General features: G+C 37.7%; 2 protein-coding genes across 4 annotated transcripts in view; one reads left to right on the top strand and one right to left on the bottom strand.

The window, feature by feature from the left end:
- The window catches only part of LOC140172813 (diacylglycerol O-acyltransferase 1-like), a 34,162-nt gene extending 20,287 nt beyond the window's left edge, over window positions 1–13,875 (bottom strand). The window contains exons 1-5 of one of the 3 annotated variants that reach the window (XM_072195940.1): window positions 13,764–13,875; window positions 3,707–3,914; window positions 2,149–2,236; window positions 1,080–1,120; window positions 259–344 (exon numbers count right to left, since the gene is read on the bottom strand). In XM_072195940.1, the coding sequence (XP_072052041.1) occupies window positions 259–344; window positions 1,080–1,120; window positions 2,149–2,236; window positions 3,707–3,855 (364 nt within the window). In that variant the 5' untranslated portion in view covers window positions 3,856–3,914; window positions 13,764–13,875. The remainder of the gene's footprint in view (window positions 1–258; window positions 345–1,079; window positions 1,121–2,148; window positions 2,237–3,706; window positions 3,915–13,763) is intronic. The other 2 variants (XM_072195941.1, XM_072195942.1) reach the window with 2 other exon arrangements.
- LOC140172812 (uncharacterized) lies at window positions 4,679–6,438 on the top strand. The gene is given in 2 exon segments (XM_072195939.1): window positions 4,679–5,325; window positions 5,328–6,438. Coding segments are annotated over 2 exon segments (1,368 nt in total). The 5' UTR covers window positions 4,679–4,907; the 3' UTR covers window positions 6,278–6,438.
- Window positions 13,876–21,545: the final 7,670 nt, after the last annotated feature.

Here is a 21,545-nt window from a genome sequence, read left to right as displayed (position 1 = left end):
CAACAAGTCAATTTTCATCAGTTTTTGAAGTGTACACTGCAGCCAGTGTTACGAGAATCAAATGATTACTGCATATATGTCTCGCAACAAAATTATACCTCTGAAGAAATTTCTGAAGAAAAACTGATGAAAATTAACTTAAAAGTTAATTTTCATCAGTTTTGAAGTGTACAGTTTTACGAGAATCAAATAATTCTTGCATGCCTCGCAACAAAATTGTACCTCTGAAGAAATAATTTTATACTGATATCAACTTACTCATTCCGAGTAGTCCTGACGGTAAGCTGTATGGATCTTCAATAAATAGCTTTATAAAATATATTGGATCTACCAGGATGCCATATCTGAAATAATCAACATAGTAAGTGGAGGTGCATGAAATCTTTAGAACCTGTGTGGGTAGAATTTTAAACCCATGGGCACTATACCGTTTTCACCCTGATGTGGCAGTACCGTCAATGTGATATAAAATTTATTGATCAAGCTTTGAGTTTTAAAATATTGGATGAGACGTAGTCGAGTCCAATATTTTACAACTCATAGCGAGACCAATAAATATTGAGCGTAAAGCATCAAATTTTATCATTATTATGTTTTGGATCCAATATTTTCACACACTTGGATCCATCAAAACATAATAATGCATTATATTGGGTGCAGCTTCAAATTACTAGTGTTCCCTCAAAGCGCTGGCATACACGCACATGATATGCTGAAAGATGCATCAGTGATGCACAAGTGAAACAGTTGCCTGAACACGTTGACGTCACTGAAACATCAGGGTGAAGATGGTATAATGCCTATTTAAATAGTTCCTAATTGGTTAATTATATATGTAGCCCCTGATTGGTTAATTACATGATAATATCAATCTTATAATATTAATGGCTTTTAGACTCGCAACACAGCCATTTACGAAAAATATATTTAAAAAAACAAAAACAAAAAAAACCCAGAAATTTTGAAAATTCAACACAGGAATTTACAATGATTTTACCAATGCACACGGGCGACGTCAGACAAAGAATTTAGTTTGGTTTGGCTTTATGTAGAGCAGATTATGCATAAATGATACTTACTTGATTAGATTTTCCAGGACAAGTCTGCTGCTTGACATAGCCTGAACACAAAATAGACAATATAATGTAAGAATTAGGCCTATAATGCTTAATCTTGAAAAATGGATCTTACATAGCATTGCTCTTCATTATAAATACCTTATTTTTTAAAGGATATGACTAAGCACCGGGAAAATATGCGATTGACCAAATTTCGCGCACCAGTTTTAGAAAATTTGCGATTTGTCCATAATATTCCAAAAATGCATGCATTTTCCCAAAAAAGGTTAAATTTGCAGATGATAGATTCTTGTCTAAGCTTTTATAAATAAGGTAAGTATTAAATTATGCGGCGCAGAGATGAATTCATAAGTCCTACAGTCTATTTTGATTTTTTATATTTTTTTCCTGCATGGACTGTATTGCAGATTGCCATGGATTCTTTCAATTTGAGTGAAAACTTTTTATGTTTTTTGGAAAATAAATACTTTAAAAATGAATATCTTGGAAACCTAAAATTCACATTTTTTGAGCATCGCAAATTCTCCTGGTGATTAGGTATGACATTTTTAATCTGAATATTAATTTTGAAGTCTATAACCCTTAGAAAATGTTCACAATAATGGCCTCATCACCAACCTCTGTATGCCTTTCTTATAAATATTGTCCCTGATTGGTTAATTACATGATATTATATGAGCAACCATTGAAAATAGAGCTTTTAAATCTCTAAGCAATTTTTATTTTAAGCTTATTCCCTTTCACTACTTCAGTAGCTTTCAGTGAGTCGGTTCTCTTTGGGTTTAATCTCTTTGGTGACATCACAGTGAGGATGATTTTTGTTAAGGGCTCACATTGAAATTCCCTTACCCAGGAAGGTGTGCGCCATCCTGCAGCTTTCCTGTGCTAGCCTTCTTTTGTTAAAATCCTGGGCAGGGTGTATCACTGATGCATATAATCCATCCGTTTTATGACCGAGCTTTCCTGAGGCGCGCGCTTAGCGAGGGGAATCCTGCCTTCTTTCTGTGTGAAAACGTGGTAGGGTATTTCAATATGAGCCCTAAGAACCAAATTATTTAGGATCACTTACCAGGAGCACTATGCAGAGATTTAAAAACCCTCTGTAGTTGCTGAATCCACTGGTATGGCTTAGTAAAGAATCCTGTGCAACATGGATTCTAAAATGACAAACAAATACAAAAACAAATAAACAACTAGATTTAATAGTAAATATAAAAGTACAGAATGTATGGTACACTCTACATCAGTATGCCCCAAATTTTGTAGCAATTTGTTAAACAAAGTTTAACCAGAATAATTTTGAATGACCGCCTGTGATCTTTGAATCTAAAGATGCATTTGCCAAAGATAATCAGACCAAAGTTTAGCCCTACTATAAGAACTTTTAAACACACTATATCCGAGAACAGCTAAAACCCACTAACCGCTCCATCTGGGGAATTAGCAGTCACTGGGTTTAGCAGTTCTCTGGATATATATAGACAGGTTTTTATGATATAGCATGGTTTTGGATCACCACAGTCAAAATGCCCTATATTAGTAGGGCTACCAAAGTTGGCAATAATCAAATTGAAATATAGGCAAAATAAGGAGCAAACATACAATAAAAACAAAAGAAAATAAACATGCTACCTCCATACATTTGATGTTTCTATAGTATGTCTCATCTCAAGTTGAGAGTAACACCACATTGGATTTTGCAGTGGCAGTTTTGAATCGTGCACGCTAACCTAATCCTGTGGGGTGTACATGTATATATAAAAACCCGTAGAATGGTGATTTGTCCATACCCTGGTGATGCAATCGCATATCACATTCAGCTGGCATGCTGAGCAACTGTCAACTGAAGATGAGACACAATATCATTTGATTTCACCTTCTTTGATATCTTTATAAGCTGTTGTCCTTTTGATCGATTTTGTTTGTAAACCTTTTGTTCAATTCTGATTCTTATGTTAAAACTTATACCGTAAAAACTTGATAGTTAGCATATGTGCTTACTATCGAGCACTTTTAAAACATAGAAACATTAAGTGCCCCATCCACAAAAGTGTAAAGGGTTTTGAGCAAAGCATCGATATATATATATTTATATACGAACAACCAAATGAAAAAGGAAAAAGAAAACCTGCACATTTGTGTCTCAAGCCCATTAGCTCAGTTGGTAAAGCACCAGACTTCTGTTTTCAAAAGCGCTTGATAGTAAGCACATATGCTATCTATCAAGTTTTTACGGAGTGTATTTAGCACAATTTGATGCTACTTTCATTAGATCAGATTTATGAAGTGATTCCAAAGTTATGGCACTGATTGGTATGGTAATTGTCATTTTATCTGAAAAATGTTGACTCATTTTGATTTGAAATATGCTGATAAGTTCTAAACATCAACAAAATTTTGATGACAGTCGTATTTTAAATCAAAATATTAACTCCCTGAGCACTACCTGCCGATCTAACATTGCCTCTGATTGGTCAATTTTCACTTTAATCACCAATCAGAATGGAGCTTTGCAAATAATTCACCTCAATTTTTTGCATGGTGAAGTTATTCTAACAATGTTGCTGATTGGTGCAATTGACTTCTTCTTGGCCAATTGGCAGGTAGTTCTCATGGGGTTAGCTTACGGGTCATCAGGTTGTCTGCCATTTTCTTCTTCTTCTCCATCACTTCCACTTGTCACTGGTTCTGTTTTCTTCTTTTCTGGTGATTTGTCTTTCTCACTCGTCTTCCTATTCCTCACTTCACTTCCAGATTGCACTGTTTTGGTTGCCATGGTGATTGGTCAAGATTTTGCGATGATATTCTGTACTAAAGAAAGTACAGTAATAGACCCTATGTAAAGAATGATACACAAATAAAGCTATTTATTATTCATTCTACATTCACTTGAGTAACTTGTATTTTATTGTTAATTGAGAGGGGATTTAGAGTTGGTTGACGCCAGTGTCTTACATGTAGCTAGCCAGCCACCTGCCTGCCCATCACTTAAGATGGGAAGTTTGCTCCTGGGATGGGGATTGAATTTTGGCTGCGATAGAAGACAGACGTGTATCTGTTGTGCTCCGGTCCTTCAGTTCAAGTTATAATATTTGACGGGTTGTTTGACTTGTCTAGTTATCTAAATTTTTGTTTTGGTTTGTTTCAGCACGGTGTTTGAAGCAGGTGAGTTTAGGTTCCAAATTACAGCATTGTCGAGGTCCAATATAATATTTGTTTGGGATATTGTTTGTTCATTGTCGTTGACGTTGTATACGGCCAACGGTTTAACCCTTGGCCTCGCTTAACGCCACGTGGCCGGCATGCCCGGCCCGGGGCCAGACAGGGGTACCATGAATAAAAATGGTGAGGATATGGATTGTCAGGAAATAACAACGGCTGTCAGGCATTTGTTGAATGTACAGCAAAATGAAGTGGATTTGGAAGGCGGCTACTCGCTGTCATACCATGATACTGCTGCTGTGGCTACTGACAGGCCACGCCAGTCACGCAGTCGTCGGAAGAATGGTCCAAACGATATTAAGAAACGAAAGCGTGGCTCGAGTGGCTCTGTCGGTGGAAGCAGTAGCAGCGGAGGGACAGTGAGGGGCTGCGGATGAGTTTGCACCTCCAACAGTCAGGCAGCCAAACCTACATGACCCAAAACCAGTGATTGTTATAATACAGAGTGCAGATGTTAATTTGTCCAAGGCAAGTCCAACTAAAATAGCAAAAGCACTGAATAAAGTAGGGACTGATTGTATCAAGAAAGTGAACAAAGCAAAGAATGGCATAGCTGTTACTTGTTTCACAACAGCTCAGGCTGCAAAATTGAAAAAAATCACTAGTATGGGGGATTGGGTAGTAACAACTGAGTATCCAAAATCTGAATTGCAAAGTAAGGGTGTAATATCTGGGGTGCCAATGGATGTGACAGACCAGGAAATAGTGGAGTGGTGCAAATATATGGGGGTGACAGAGGCAAGACGGTTAAAAAGAAGAGTGGATGGTAAACTTGAAAATTCCCTTTCTGTGTGTATTACGTTTAACAAAAAGCAATATCCTGATGAAGTGAGCCTAGGTTATGAGAAGTACAAAGTGCGCGCATATGTACCACCCGTCATGAGGTGTTTTAAGTGCCAAAGGTTGGGACACACAGCTGACAGGTGTAAGGGGAGCCAGAGGTGCGTGAGGTGCGGGGGGCCACACAATTTTGATTCATGCAAAGATAAAGAAAGTCCGAAGTGCTGTCGATGTGGTAATAATCATTCGCAGCATATGCAGGTTGTAGAACGATGCAAGTTGAAAAAGAAATACAGAAAGAAAAGGTAAACAACCACATGTCATATTCCGAGGCGGCTAAAGTGGTCAAACAACGGGCTTCGGGAAATTATGGAAGAACTCAAATAATTCAGGATAATGATGGGGAAATTTTAGAAAGAAGTCAGCAAGGAAATGTTGAAAAAGCAGTGCTGTCACAAGGATTTGTACCTACTGCATTTAGAGTGTCAATACCAATAACCAATGTATGTGAAGTGTCAACGCAAACAACTAGTGAACCGTCTCTTGAAATAGTCCCAAAATTTGTTCATTTAATAATGGAAGCAATGACCATATTTGAGAAGGAAAAGAATATAAAACAAAGACAACAGGCTATTACAACACTGGTACAGAATCTGTTTGATTTAGATAAGAACAAAAGTGGAGTAAATAATACTGACACAGGAGGTGGGAGTATAAAGACAAATAGAAGTAAGCTTGCTGCCCCAGGGGGTGGGAGTACCAAGGTAAATGGAAGCACAGCCACAGGTGGTGGGAGTGTTAGGAAAAGTGGAAATACTGCCACAGATGGTGGTAGTAAGGCAAATAGAAGTGACACAAACAATCAAAACAGCAATGAAGCTAATGAAAACACAAAGCATCTCAGTAATGGAAATACAACCAGTAAGGCTAAGAATAAACTAAATCAAACAAAAAGGGTGAATGAAGGGACAAGAACTACAGACTCGCACAAAAATACAACTGCACCATTACGCAGTGCAAACAATAGGTGTGGCAGTAAGTTGCAGGTAGATGAGGTGTACGAAAGTGAAACCGATCTAGAGGATGATGAAAACTTTTACAGTGATACAAGTGTGGTAGTACCAGAAACACAATTCCCATACAAGTCTTGTGAATATAGAAGTGAAAAAGTAGGAAAAAATGGCAGACATAAATAGAAGCAAAGTGGGTCTTGTGTTGGGGTTCTTAATTCTTGCTATGGTAAATATTCTTCAATGGAATGCTCAGTCGGTTAGGGGACATGGTGCAGAATTTAAAAAAGCCGTTGGCGATATGGCAGTAAAGCCTGACATTATCTGTGTGCAGGAAACATGGTTGATGGGGAAACATAAGTTTTAGATATCGGGTACGATTGTCTTCGTAAAGATAGGGTGATCAACGGGTCGAGAAAAATCGTGGTGGGTGTGGCATTTTGGTGCGGAAAGGCATGGCGGTCTCAGTTATTGATTTTGGGGATGCAGAGGTTGAATATCAGTGCATTGAAATTTGTGAGTCACAAGTGCACAAGAAAATCAGCTTGGTTAACATTTATAACACTAATCGTAAGCTCAACCCAGAGTTTCTGGACCAAATTCTTGGCAAGTTGCAGGGTCCTATTTTTGTATGCGGGGACTTTAATGGGCATAATACGCTTTGGGGCAGTAAAGATAATGATGCAAATGGGAATATAATTGAGGAAGTTATGGACAATTTCAACTTGGTATGTTTAAATGATGGGTCAGGTACACGGCTTGACATACGTACAGGCAAAATGTCGTGTATTGATTTGACCTTTTGTTCTGGGGAGTTAGCTGGTAAGTGCACTTGGTCGGTTATGAACGATAATTGGGGCAGTGATCATTCCCCCAAATGGATTGAAAATGGTGTTAAAATGTATTATAATCAGGAGCTAGGACCCCAACTTGGTCCTTTAAAAAAGCAGACTGGGCAAAGTTTGATGAAGATTGTCATGAAATAATAAGTAAACCTGATGCCACAAAAACTGTGGATGAGATTTATGACAAGTTTATACTGCAACTAAACCAAGTGTGTGGGGCAACCATTCCAAAAACTAAAATTATATCAAATAACAAATCCCTGTTCCGTGGTGGGATGAGAGTTGTGAAAGGGCAGTTGGTGAAAAGAAAGAAGCATTGAAAGTTGTGCGAGAACACGGGCTCCAAAAGATTTTATTGAGTATAAGAAAAAGCGGGATGCAGCTCGTGAGAGCTATCAAAATGGCTAAGGCTGCAGATTGGCATAAGTTCTGTGATGGAATTAGTTCAAATACCTCCCCAGTATTAGTGTGGCAGAAGGTTCGTAATATTAGTAGAACAAAAACTTACTCAAGCATTCCTGTTTAAAGAGTGATGGGACTACGGCAGTGACAGAAATGGATAAAGCGAATCTTCTTGGAAAGGCATTTGCCAAGGTTAGTAGTACGGAAAATTATGAGGAAGATTTTAGAAAGATCAAAGAGAAAGCAGAGAGTCAATTTAAGTTTGAGAAGGATGAGAATTCCATGTTGAATGAACCATTTACATGCAATGCCAGAACTGGAAGCAGCTATTGGGAAAACAAAATGTACGGCGCTACGGGGAAAGATGGCATTAGTAACAAAATTATTAAACACTTTCCTCTGTACGTTAAACAGATTCTTCTCATTATATTTAACTTAATCTGGATTAGAACACAATGTCCCGATGCTTGGAAAAAAGCAATTCTTACTCCGCTGTTGAAGCCAGGCAAAAGTGCTACCGAACCATTGTCTTATAGGCCAATAGCACTGACATCAACCTTATGTAAGCTTATGGAAAGAATGGTTAACAAAAGATTAATGTGGTTCCTTGAAGCTAAAAATCTGCTGAGTAACGTGCAAAGTGGTTTTAGGCATGGGAGGCAAACCACTGAACATTTAGTCAGTTTAGAATCATCAATACAAAAAGGTTTTGCAAATAAGGAAAGTACAATTGCCATTTTTCTAGATATTCAGAAAGCCTATGACATGATCTGGCTTAAAGGGCCATTATCAAGCTGCAGATGTTAGGAGTTAGAGGTCGTATAGTGAGATGGATTGATAATTTCCTTAGTAACAGAATTATACAGGTCAGGGTGAATGGGGTCTTATCAAATGAATTCAATATAGAAAATGGAGTCCCTCAGGGAAGTGTTATTAGTCCACTGATTTTTAATGTATGTGTTAATGATCTCCCATCAATTTTGGAGGGGGTGCAGGTGTCACAATTTGCTGATGATGTGGCGGTATGGAAGACAAATCGTAACATAAAGTATGCTACCAAAAAAGTTCAGGAGAGTTTGGATAACATTTCCAGCTGGTGTAAGAGATGGGGCTTTAAGATCTCAGTCCCGAAAACAGTGGGGGTGTTCTTTACTCGTAAAAGAATTAAGGCTAATATTGAGGTGAAGCTTGGGGTGGCAGTTAAATTTAAAGAGGTCACTAAGTTTCTTGGTTTAAATTTTGATGAAAAAATTGACCTGGGCTGAAACATGTGAATTATGTACGGAGAGATGTCAAAAAGAATTAATTTGTTGAGATGTATTTCCTCAAATGAATGGGGAGCTGATGGGAAAATGCTGCTGAGTATATATAGGGCCATGATCAGACCTATTTTGAATATGGATGCGAGGCATTTGCCTCAGCATCCCATGACTCTTTGAGGAAGCTTGATAGTATCCAGTATAAAGCACTTAAAATATGTGCAGGTGCAGTTTGCAGAACCTCATTAACTGTACTTCAAGTTGAGTGTGGGGAACCACCCCTGCATATGAGGCGTGATTTTTTAGCAAATAACTATGCTATTGCAATAAGATGTTATGAAAACCATCCTAATGAAAAGTTGCTCACCGATTGTTGGCAAAAACATTATTTTTACACTGGGAGAGTGCGGCTTAAAAGGCAGCGTCTGCCTTTTGAGGTTCGGATACAAGAAATAAAATGGCAGATTTTTTCAAATAAACCCTCAACAATACCATATTGGGACTATAGAAATATACATATTTCAACAAATATTCACACAATGTTACACACAAAGACATGGACGTTGCTGAAAAACGAGAAATGGCTGTTAAGGAGATAAACTCACAATACTGTACGGCTTTGCACATATATACAGATGGGTCGGTCGAGTCTAGTGTTGGACATGTTGGATGTGGTTTTGTTGTTCCGTCATTCAAATATTCCAAGGGGTTTAGGATTCCCTCTGGTATTTCTATTTTTCTGCTGAATTAGTGGCTATTTTGATGGCGTTGTTATGGATTGATGAAGTGAAACCATTGGATACTTGTATTTTAAGTGATTGTATGGGTGCTATTCTGGCAGTAAATACTTTTGATGCAGGTAATAAGATTATTGTAGAAATTCAAAGGCTGATTTTCTCTTTTATGATCAAGGGATGGCGGTAAGCATTGTTTGGGTGCCGGCACATTGTGGTTTGTTTGGAAATGAATGGGCTGATATGGTTGCGAAGAAAGCTTCTGTTAGAAAAATAGTTGATGTGCAACTTAAGTTGAATAAATCGGAGGTTAAACATATTATGAAAAATAAACTCAAATTGGAATGGCAAAAGCACTGGAATACATACAATGCAAACAATACACTGAAACAAATTTGTCCGGAGGTATCATACAAAATGCACTACTGGTCGGTTAACAGAAAACATGAGGTAACGTTACACAGACTGCGTTTTGGTGTATGCAGGTCCCTCAAACATTTTCTTTTCCTGGTAGGCAAGCACCCGAATGGTCGTTGTGAGGTCTGTCATGTGTTAGATACAGTTGAACATTTCTTATTAGGTTGTCGTAAGTATAGCAGGCAAAAGGCTGAACTAAGGGAAAAGGTTGAGAACTTGGGAGTTGTTTTTTCTTTGAAAGGGCTTTTAGGTGGATCAAGTCCACCAATAGGGGAGGTTTTGGAGTTTGTTGAGATTTGTGACTTGGCTCTGTGAGTCAAGATGCATCTTATGTACATAGTGTATAGTCCAGGTGTGGTAAGTGTACAGGAAATGTGTGGGTAAAAGGTTTATTTTTCACCTTTTACATTACAACATATATACATTATTGTTAAATAACAACTTAAATGTGTAGTAATGGTGATGTAATATTAAATGTTTGAAGACAATGCTGTAATTTGTATAAATCCTAACTCACTAGCTCCATGTGCTAGCTTGTTTTTTGTTATGGTTTTGTTTGAAGGTACTGGATGCTGGAGATTATGTAACTGGCGCAAATAGCCATAGTAGCTGAAGGCGCCATTAAACCCAAAGAAAGAAAGAAAGAAAGAAAAGCTCCTGGGATGGGTAAAATTAATGCCTTTGACAGATGCTATGTACACAGGTACATTATAACTGTGTTGAGAAAGGCTATTGACCTTTTTAGTAAACCAGATTTGCAAAACAAGGCTATATAGTATACAAATATTAACTGCTATGAGGGGTATGGTATACAAATATTGACTGCTGGGGTATGGTTAAAATTATAGGCCCAGGGTGATCTCAAAACCATGACTATGCCCTGAGGCATAGACGAGGGTCATAGTCATGGTTTTGAGATCACCGCAGGCCTTTAATTTTAACCATGCCCTGAATAAAAAGCAGTCAATATTTGTTTTATATACCAAATCTTAAGATTCTTGTCATCTGTTTGGTTAAGGGGGTACTACACCCTTCGATAAATTTGTGTCTATTTTTGCATTTTTCTCAAAAACTAATAACACAGTGGTAACAAAAGCTATGTATATTATAGGGGCAAGGAATCCAATTACTACACTGGAATTTCAGTGACCCAAGACAATCGGTTCGTTATTTATGATAAGAAATAAGGTACCGCTGTACCTCATTTCCTATCATATATACTGAACCGCTTGTCTTGAGTCACTGAAATTTCAGTGTAGTAATTGGATTCCTTGCCCCAATAATATACATAACTTTTGTTACCATTGTGTTATTATTTTTTGAGAAAAATGCAAAAATAGTCACAAATTTACCACAGGGGTGTAGTGCCCCCTTAAAAAGCATCAATTTTGGGAAGAGTATTAATTAATAGTATCAATGTGAATGGCACAGATTACAATCTGCAATTTCGGCATAATTATAGCATGCAAAAACATTAATGCTTGCGTAATATCATTTTACGCTGGGAATGAAGCACCAGCGCCACATATCAGGGTGAAATAAGGTATAATAACATTACTAATGTAATTTATTATGTTATGGATGCTTACAATACAGACATTATTAGCCATTGCTGGAGGATGCATTAAAATTTAAGCACCAAACCCTAGGTAAGCATGGTCTAGTTACACCTCTTAGGAAGTAAGTTACATTGATACTGTCCTGTGAAAATGACCAAAGCAAGGTTAAATTCTCCAGCAACAACAATAATATCCTTAAACTTAATATGGTCACATGTACATGTACAGCATGTATTACATATGATATACATAGCCGCTTTCGCTGGCGTTTTGTTTAACATTTAGCGATCAACAGATCATTAGCAATAACATTGGCAAAATGTTATTGTTTACACCGCACATCATTTTTGCAAAAATGTTTGACAAACATTTGTGATCGGCAATTGTTTACCAAACGATTGGCGAAAACGACTGTGTACAACTTGGTTTTGGACATGGTCACACTTGCACATCATGTTCTATACCCAGGGGGGGGGGAGCACTCATGTATAAAAGTTGTAAGCATCCGCGTGAATTGACTTTCAAAAATGACCCTAAGCTAGGATGTCGAAAATTTGTCAAACTAACCCTAAACAAGAATTTTACTCAAATAAAAACACCCTAAAAGTGAGGAATTTGTTTGAAATTTACCCCTTGAACAAGGACAGACAATATAAAACACCATAAGTGAGGAATTGGTTTGACATTTGCCCCTATTCATTGCATGTGTTTAGTCCCGGTGTCAGTAGAGTGCCATTCAGTGACAGTGATGATATCGGTAAGCTTAAAATTGGCGCTGTTAAAGTGTGCTCCGATTTTGTACAAATCTGGTTAGTAAAATTGCCCCGGAAAATTGCTCAGAAACCACTCTCTTGTGCCGAATAACTTGATAAATATGTCACCACTAGGCTTGTTATCGTTTCATTTTTCTTTGGCTTCATTTATTTGCTTTTTCTCCTTTATTTTGAGGATTTATTACGATGATTTACAAGGTCAAATTAATTCAACAGTGAAAGCATGCAGTGATGATGTAATGGCGCAGGGGACTCCCCAAAAGCAGTTCAAAAGTGGTTCGGGGGGAGGACTTCGCTTTAATATGACTATGTGACTGTGTTATCATGAACCCAATCAACTCATTGCCGAATCATCTCACTTTTATATTTAAATAAAACAGCTAAATAATAATCCATAGGCGGGCCAAGAAATATAATTACGGTACATCTTTACAAGCAGTATTAAAACATCAGCTTGCCCTCCCAGTGCCTGCCCGGTAATAATGGACTGACCCATGAATTACGACATGATGAGTTCGCTATTAATAGCTCACACACTGCGTTGCACCACATACACGTGGGTTTCGCTCAGGGCCAATCGCCATGTGCCATACATCGTACATGCACCTCATTATAAATTCGCTGAACATGCTGAATGTGGCAGGTGTGGACCAAACCAGTTTACACTGGCTCAACACGTGCTGTGTATAGTATGCATTGACTTGTTGTTTACATAGTTACTTTCCACGCTAGCTATTGGTAAAAAGTTTTTAGCTTGGAGGTTTGGACGGCATTTTAACTCGGATCATGGCAATTCTTTTGGCGTTATCATGGTAGGCATATACCCGTCTAAGTGTAAATACAGTGGAAACTCATTATAACGAAATTGTCAGGGACAGAGAAATTAGTTCTTTATATCCAAATTTCGTTATATCAGGGTTGTAAAAACAATAAATAACAAAAGAATTTTTTATCTTGGTTCTGAAAAAATACTTCTTTATAACAGGGTTTTTCTTGTATCCGATTTCGTTATAATGAGGTTTTACTGTATATTAATTGGCTTCCCTTTGTTTTTTGTAGGGTCATTTTGTCTGGATTGTGAAGCTCTTGGTTTTATATTTTTACTACTAATTACTAGCCGTGCATGATTTATTATTGATTACTATCTTGTCGACAGTGATAGTCTCTTATCGACTGTCGGAAAAATCTCAAAAAAATTCATTGTCGACAATATTGGCGACAGTAGCTCTGTCGATAACAAGCCTAGTCACCACTAATGTTCGTTAATTGGGGAATTAAAAAAAACTACCCTAAGCGAGGATCGTCCTAAAAAAACACTCCTTCTTTAAGTAAAATGAGTGTTTTGAGACCCTAATCGGCGATCGCATGAATCGCGGATCCTTGTTTTGCTTTTCAAAACCACCCTAAATATGTGTTTTCTTTCAAGCGGATGCTTACAACTTTCATATATGAGTGATCCCGGGGTTCTACATGTCGCATTGCCTTGCATGCATGTACAATGTGAGTGATGCACAGCTGACATGTGATGCACAGCTGACATGGCTGAATTCATTACTCTGTACTGCTGGCCTGTGATGTATCATGTAAGCTTATGCACTTCCGCATGACGGCATGTTAATACATGATGTACATGTATATCTTGTCAGGTGATACTCAAAGTATTTCAATCGAATATTAACCTACCATCACCATACACGGTATTCAAATTCAACTTCAACTCTAATCTTCACTAGCTTGCTCGAAGCTTTGTTGGCTTATATTGTTGCACAGCCACAGAACTCTTCCAGGACCCAGCTGAGATCGGGTCAAAGTCAAAAGGTCACATAATTGATTGATCGATAGATTTGATCGTTTTGAAATAGGGATGGGCAATATAATATATGGAACCCGCTACGGGGAACCTAGCCTGAGTCCCTGGCCTCTCACTCGCAAAATGGCGGACAAACATGGCGGCGGCTCGTTCGAGGCCTGAGAACGATACGTGCATTTTTCATGGAGGACTTTTTCATGCGCGCCGACGTTTTTTTGACGGCGCGATAAATATCCATGTTCAAGTCATTCGGTTTTGCTATCTTCTGAAGATAGCAGCAAGAAATTGCTATAAAAAAGCCTCTTTAACACTTCCGATCAACTTGGAATTTTTACAATACGTTGCCACAACTGTATGGATAGTGACGGGAAGCTGGTTTTGATTAATATTTTTATTTAATCATATATTTTCCGGCTTTAACATTTTGAAACTCCAAGTTTCTCATCATCATCATCGACAAGCATAACAGCTGGAACATGCACGGCGCGCGTTTTAATAACGCGTCCTCCGTCACGGAGCGTTAGCTGGTACAGAAATGACTTCTTTGAAACCGAAGAAATACTATGCAGTGGCTGTTGGAAGATCTCTTGGAATATTTGAAGACTGGTCTGAAGCCCATGCCAGCACTGATAAATATCCCGGTGCTCGCCACAAATCCTTCGAAGACAAGACAGATGCTCAGAACTTTTTATCAGGTAATCCCGATGTGAATGATGCGTCAAACATCAGCATTATTCCCTCGGAAGCAGTGGAAGTCTCGGATAACGATAGGCCTACAGAGAAAAGAACTTCGGATTCTACTAATACTAACTCTTCCTGCGTGATTTGTTCTGCTATAAATCATAAATACATGATACAATGCAGGGATTGCAAATCTCGGTTGCATTATGAATGCACAGAACTGCCGCCCTATTTCTTGTCAATTCTACGGAATTCAAACAGGAAATATACCTGCCTCAAATGTGCATCTCCGGATGAAGATATTGTGCAACATCTTACAGCTGATACTAATGTTATCTCAAGATCAACACAGACTGATACCGGTACTCTCGCTGATAGTGATAGTGATAGACCTACTACTATTTCTTCTAGTTCTACTACAGCTGCGATACAGACTGACGTAAATGGTGAGGTATGTTACGTTACAACTTCGGTACAAACCGAAGCCATAAACCCTTCACCAAATAAGCCCACACCTGATCCTGAACTTCACAATCCATGTATCCAGGTAGTACGGGATCTGGAAACATCTCTTGTTGATAGACTATGTGGGTCAATGAAGGAAAACTATGACTTGAAATTACAAATAATCAAGAAAGATCTTGATATTGCAAATCAAGAAAATGCACGCCTAATTAAAGAACATAAGCAACTGCTAGCAGAATCAAAGTCAAAATCTCCTGCAGTTACTTCTCCTGATAAGGCAGGATTACATCAGTTGCGTACTGAAACGGAGCATGCTATAAAATCCCTCAGACAACAAGACCAAATTGATAAGGCAGAATTACGTAAACAACTGACCAAATGCCAAGTTGATCAACATCAAAACAACAGCATTCTTACGGAGAAAGACAAGCAGATCACGATACTTCAAGAACAACTAGCAGTTGCAACGGTTGAAGTTTTTAAAGCCAAGGAGGAGGCCTACGAGGCTAAGCGCACACAGACAGCCGTCTGTCCTGATGACTTTGTTGTTGTAAACAGCAAAAACCGCAAGTCACACCAAACACCAGCTAAACATGCACAGGCGCAGGTAGCCGTCTACCCTGATGATGATTTCGTTGCTGTAAACCGCAGAAACCAAAAGTCTCAGCAAACACCAGCTAAGCGTACACAGACAGCCCGCAAAACACCAGCTCAGTCTCCTTCTCTCGTCAGTGAACCACCAGCTTCATCTTCATCATCTCCAGCGCAGCATGGCATACCGCTTCATGATCATTCATCACCATCAGCAGGCCTACCTGCCGCATCAGCAACTCGTGATAGACCTGATCCACCGGACTACTACCACGAATACAGAGATGATGCTCACCAGCGACCTTATCGTCCGACAGCTCTCATCATTGGTAACTCGCACTTCTCCAACGTAGACGCGTCGCGTTTGGTACCTGCGCCCGCGTATGCTTGTCCGAACCAGCATACACAATTCAAGAAGTCTACGACAGGTTAGCCAACCTCTCATTCACTCCTGACTGCATCGTAATCCACGAGATTACCAATTCTCTCAAAGGGATGCCACCGCATATTTGCGCACACCAACTAATGGGTATTTTAAATGAATTCTCCTCAAAATATCCAAACACCAAGTTCATTCTCTCGCTCGGTTTGCCACGCAAAGACTTCAAAAACCTGAACTTCGCCACAGATATGGTAAATGTCATGCTAAAACACTCCATTCAACTTGCTAATTTCCCAAATGTTGTGTTTTGTGACCACAGTAACTTCTTGAGAAATGGTATAGTAATAGACCACCTGTTAGCATCTGATGGATACCATCTTTCCCAAGATGGTTCTAGTCTATTATATAGTAATATTAGGTGCAAGATCGAAGTTACCTTAAATATCCGTGATAAAAGAAAACGGTATGTTGCTAATTCTAGATAAGTTAGCCTACGAACTTTCACTTTTGAATCAAATTCAACATTCAGACATTTTCTCAATCTGATATTCAAATTGGAGGATGGAATATCGATGGTGTGCATACTAGAATAGCAAATATTCGTACCTCCAAACTTACATTTAAACATGTTGTTGATATGTTATCAAAACTAGATATCTTCTGTCTTACTGAAACTCATTGTAACTCCACTGATTCTCTTTCAGTTCCTGGTTACCACATCGTACAAAATAATAGACCGCAATCAAAAAATGCTCCTCATGCTTTCGGCGGTCTGGCAGTAGGGTGAAAACAACCTTGATTAAAGGGGTTACCTTCCTAAAATCAACTCATTCTGAATACATGTGGTTCAAATTAAACAAACGTTTTTTTGGTCTAGACAAAGATATTTATATTTGTAATGTATATATTAGTCCTATTCGCTCTAGTTTCTCTTCTCAACGAGATGATATTTTTAGTTTAATTGAAGAAGACATTATACGTTTATCAGTGAAGGGTAATTGTATCATTATTGGTGACTTCAATGCTCGAACGAACTGTAAACCCGACTATATTACTAATGATAATAATAATTTTTGTCACTGTCTTCATCTTATGTTAGTGATACGCCTATTATTAGGAGAAGCTGTGACGAAAAGAATGTTGATACCCATGGTAAGAAGTTACTAGATTTATGTAAGAGCAGTGGACTACGTATTATTAATGGTCGAAAACTAGGTGATCTCTGTGGTAATTTTACCTGTTTCAACCATCGAGGTACCCCAAGTGTGATAGATTATGCATTATGTAGTTCCAACATATTAAATGATATTGAATATTTCCGTGTTCATGATTTAACACCATCCTCCATTCATTGTATGATATCTTGTACTGTAAAGTCAAATTGGTGTACCTACAATGACATCTTTGCTGAAGAAACTCCTCTTCATGTGCTTCCTGATCAGTTTATATGGAACACTCACGCTTTACAGGCATGGAAAGATTTTATTAGAAACCCAGATGCTGAATCATTTGTTAAGTCATTCACCCAAAACGTTCAAATTGACAATTTTTCAGATACTTCTGAGGAATTACGTAGTAATAAAGTCGTAGATAACTTTTACGATCTTATTGAAAACATGGGCAATTCAGCGGGCTTAGTAAAAGGCAAGAAGTGTTCTTCTGATAAATTACATAAATGTCGTAAACGCAAAGATGGTAAATGGTATGATAAGGATTGTAAACTGTCATTTCGTCAACTGCAAAGTTTGGCTCGTAATATTAAGAAACAACCATCTAACATGTTTTTAATTCATAAGTTCCGTTATATGAAAAAGCAATACAAGAAATTGCTTAATATGAAAAAACAGAGTTTCCGTGATAACATTTTTGATATGCTAGATAATATGCAGGAAAATAATCCTAAAGCATTTTGGAACTTATATGATGATTTATGCAGTAGTTCTCACACTGATTCTACTAATCCTATCAGTCCAAAAAATGGTTAGATCATTTCTCAACACTGATGAACAGAAATATCGTACACAGTGATAAAGATTTTGAGGCCTCTTTAAACAGCCTCTGGGATCATTATGACTTCTCGGATAATGAATTAAACTTTAACATAACTCCAGATGAAGTCATTAAAGCAGGTCTGAAACTGAAGAACAACAAAGCACCAGGAGTTGATGGTATAAGAAACGAAATGTTAAAAGAAGGTATTCATATTCTTGCACCTGCTTTATGCATACTATTTAACACAATTTATACTAGCGGTAAATTTCCATCAAGATGGAGATTAAGTACACTGACTGTTCTTCATAAGAAAGGTGATAAAACAGATCCAGGAAACTATCGTGGTATAGCAGTGTCCAGTAATCTATGCAAATTATTTTGCTTAGTTTTACATAATCGTCTTGTTTTATTTACAGATAAATACAAGACCATTCCAACTGAACAAATTGGTTTCAGAAAGGGTAGCCGTACGAGTGATCATATTCTCGTTCTTAAATCTCTTATCGACAAATACTTGAACCAAAGCTTGAACTCAGTAAAGTCAAAACTTTTTGTTTGTTTTATTGACTTCTCAAAAGCCTTTGACACCGTATGGAGAAGCGCACTGTTATATAAACTGATGCAGGCTGGAATAGGTGGTCACTTGATTAATATTATCCGTGATATGTACTCTTCAGTCAATTTTGCTGTAAAATATGATAGTAAGTTAACCGACACGTTTTATACAACAGTTGGAGTCAAACAGGGATGTATTCTTAGCCCAATGTTTTTTAATATTTTTACCAGTGACATTCCAAAAATATTTGACAATTCATGTGATCCAGTATTGCTTGATAAATATCGTCTATCTTGTATAATGTATGCTGACGATCTTGTCATTCTTTCTGAAAGTGCTCACTGAGGTCTCCAACAAGCACTTGATAATCTAAATAATTATTGTTTAAAATGGAAGCTTTCTGTAAATATTAACAAGTCTAACGTCATGATCTTTAATAAAAAGGTCATCTCATTCGAAACTTCACATTTACTTATGGCAATACTGATCTTAAAATAACTAATGAATACTGCTACTTGGGTGTTATTTTCACACCATCAGGTTCATTTCAAAATGCTATGGTTAGGCTGAAAGATAAAGCTTTAAAAGCATATTTTAAAGTTCGTGAAAACCTTTATAGCAACTCTTATAAGTGCAGCTCTACATTATTCCGTACTCTCATTCAACCAATCTTAAGTTACGGCAGTGAAATATGGGTGCCTTGTTTATGTAAAAACATTAATGATACTAATTTTGTAAATATTTGTGATAAGCCTCCTGGCGAAAATGTACATATAAAATTTTGTAAAACAGTACTGGGTGTTCATAAGAAAGCTACAAATAATGCTGTACGTGGAGAATTGGGAAGTTACCCCATTCTCATTACTATGATTGCTTTAGCTATAAAATATTGGTGGAAACTTAATTTAAACTGCATGTTAGGTTCAACCTCTCTTGTAACAAAGGCTCTGATTGATAACAGGAAACTAAACACCTTTTCTTGGTCCACCGGAATTATGAATGTTTTGAAACTGATTGATAAATATGACATATGGAATAGACCTACCATGATTAATAAGGCTAATTTTAACACATTAATTGTAGATAGTCTAAAAACTGTTTATAATAATTCATGGTTAAATGTTGTAAAAAACCATCAGACTAAACTTCGAACTTATTGTCAATTCAAGCGTTCATTTTCATTAGAAAATTATGTTACATTATTAAAACATAGGCATAGATCTACTTTTTGTAAACTTAGAATTAGTTGTCATAAATTAAGGATTGAAATGGATAGATATGTTTCACCTAAATTGCCTCCAGAACGGAGAATTTGTAAATATTGTAATCTCAATGAAATTGAGGACGAATTTCATTTCATTATGAAATGTTCCTTATATAACGATATCCGTAATAGATTTATGACGTTAATAGATGATATTTTTGTTACAAACAATTTAACTGAAAATGATAAGTTTTTCTTATCTTGGGTGCCAATGATTTTGACACCACCAATGCAGTTGCCAATTTCATTTATACTGCATTTGAAAAACGGATTTAAATAATAGGCCTATGCCTAGTTAAATTATATTATATTCTTTATAGTTGTAAACTGTATTGTTCTTGTACTTTATTTGTATTATATATATCGTATTATTATATATGTTTTGACCATATCTTGTTGTAAGATGAATGTCAATAAAATCTGATTCTGATTCTATAGAGTCCATATATGGACTTACATAGTCCATATATGGAGATCAAACAACTTAGCGCCATTTCGTCGGAATTTTGAACACCGATGTCGAAATTCAATCACGGCGCCGTGTGGAAGACAGATTTTGTACAGGAATTTAACAGGATATACCGATTTGTGGAATAATAAACATGAACGGCAAGTGTTCAAACATCGCTTGGACCAAACTGGAAGTGAAGAAAGAGTTGAACATAATCCGATTTGGAAGAATTTATGTGGATAGTTACCGGGAGTACCGCTGTGTGCAGTAAATGTGTACACCATGCATGCTATACTTTTACATGTCATGATATGGTGATGATGGTTGTTTTTTACGTACTGTCTGCATGGTCTGAGCCCAGTTGAGTGACGACATTATTTAATCAGCTCTATTCTAGTATAAAACAAGTTCATTCTTACGGCAGTGTGCTTTCTTATGGTCTGTCTGCATCTCAAGTTGCCGTGCAAAAATGGACATCTCCAATTCAAATTTCAATAATGCATGCAAACCGTCATGACCGTGCGTAAATATAGCCTGTTACTTCTGACTATAGTAAGAATTCCAATTGAATGAACGCAGCTTTCAACAACTGTACTCGATACAACCGCGATCGTATATCGCGTATTTCAAACTACAACGCGAAAGCACGACCTTGGATACAATGCTAACCAATCACGAGTGCGTTGGCATGGTTGGATTCACTACCGCGTTACTCACGCACAGTCGCATACGCTGGCGTACATCGCGCAGTGTACGCAAAAAATCATCACGCTATTGAAAGCTGCGTTCATTCAATTGGAATTCTTACTATAGGCCTCAGTGGCATACATGGGCATGGCATCACATTGATTGTACTTGTAGACAAGCCTAGCATCTGACTTGGCAAGAGAATACTGCTACTTGACAATATCGTCGCACCAACCGACAGTGTCACTGCAATCATGCAATGATCAAAACCCTGAGACTTCCATGCAAGATTCTCCATCGTGCGCCATGCATGCATGTCAATGACAATGTCATGAATGTTGTACCAACAAACCATTTAGCGGATAGCTGTAGCATAGCGAGGCCTAGGCCCGAGGCTAACCCTGGAGAAATCAGTTGATTTGTAGACTGTGCCTGATGTCATGATTATTGCCCGGGATTGTTGCATGCCTACAACTTCCAACATGTCCAAGGTCATGAGGTGTACTCATGCATGGTACTGCTACTGGCACTGACTGGAGACTGAGTTTTACTCTGATGTTGACAGTGTTACCATCATCATGATCAT

The sequence above is a fragment of the Amphiura filiformis genome, chromosome 16 (assembly GCF_039555335.1).
Source record: "Amphiura filiformis chromosome 16, Afil_fr2py, whole genome shotgun sequence".
Taxonomy (NCBI): Eukaryota; Metazoa; Echinodermata; class Ophiuroidea; order Amphilepidida; family Amphiuridae; genus Amphiura; species Amphiura filiformis.
The sequence above is the reverse complement of the archived record's forward strand: the minus strand, read 5'-3'. Positions and strand labels throughout refer to the sequence as shown.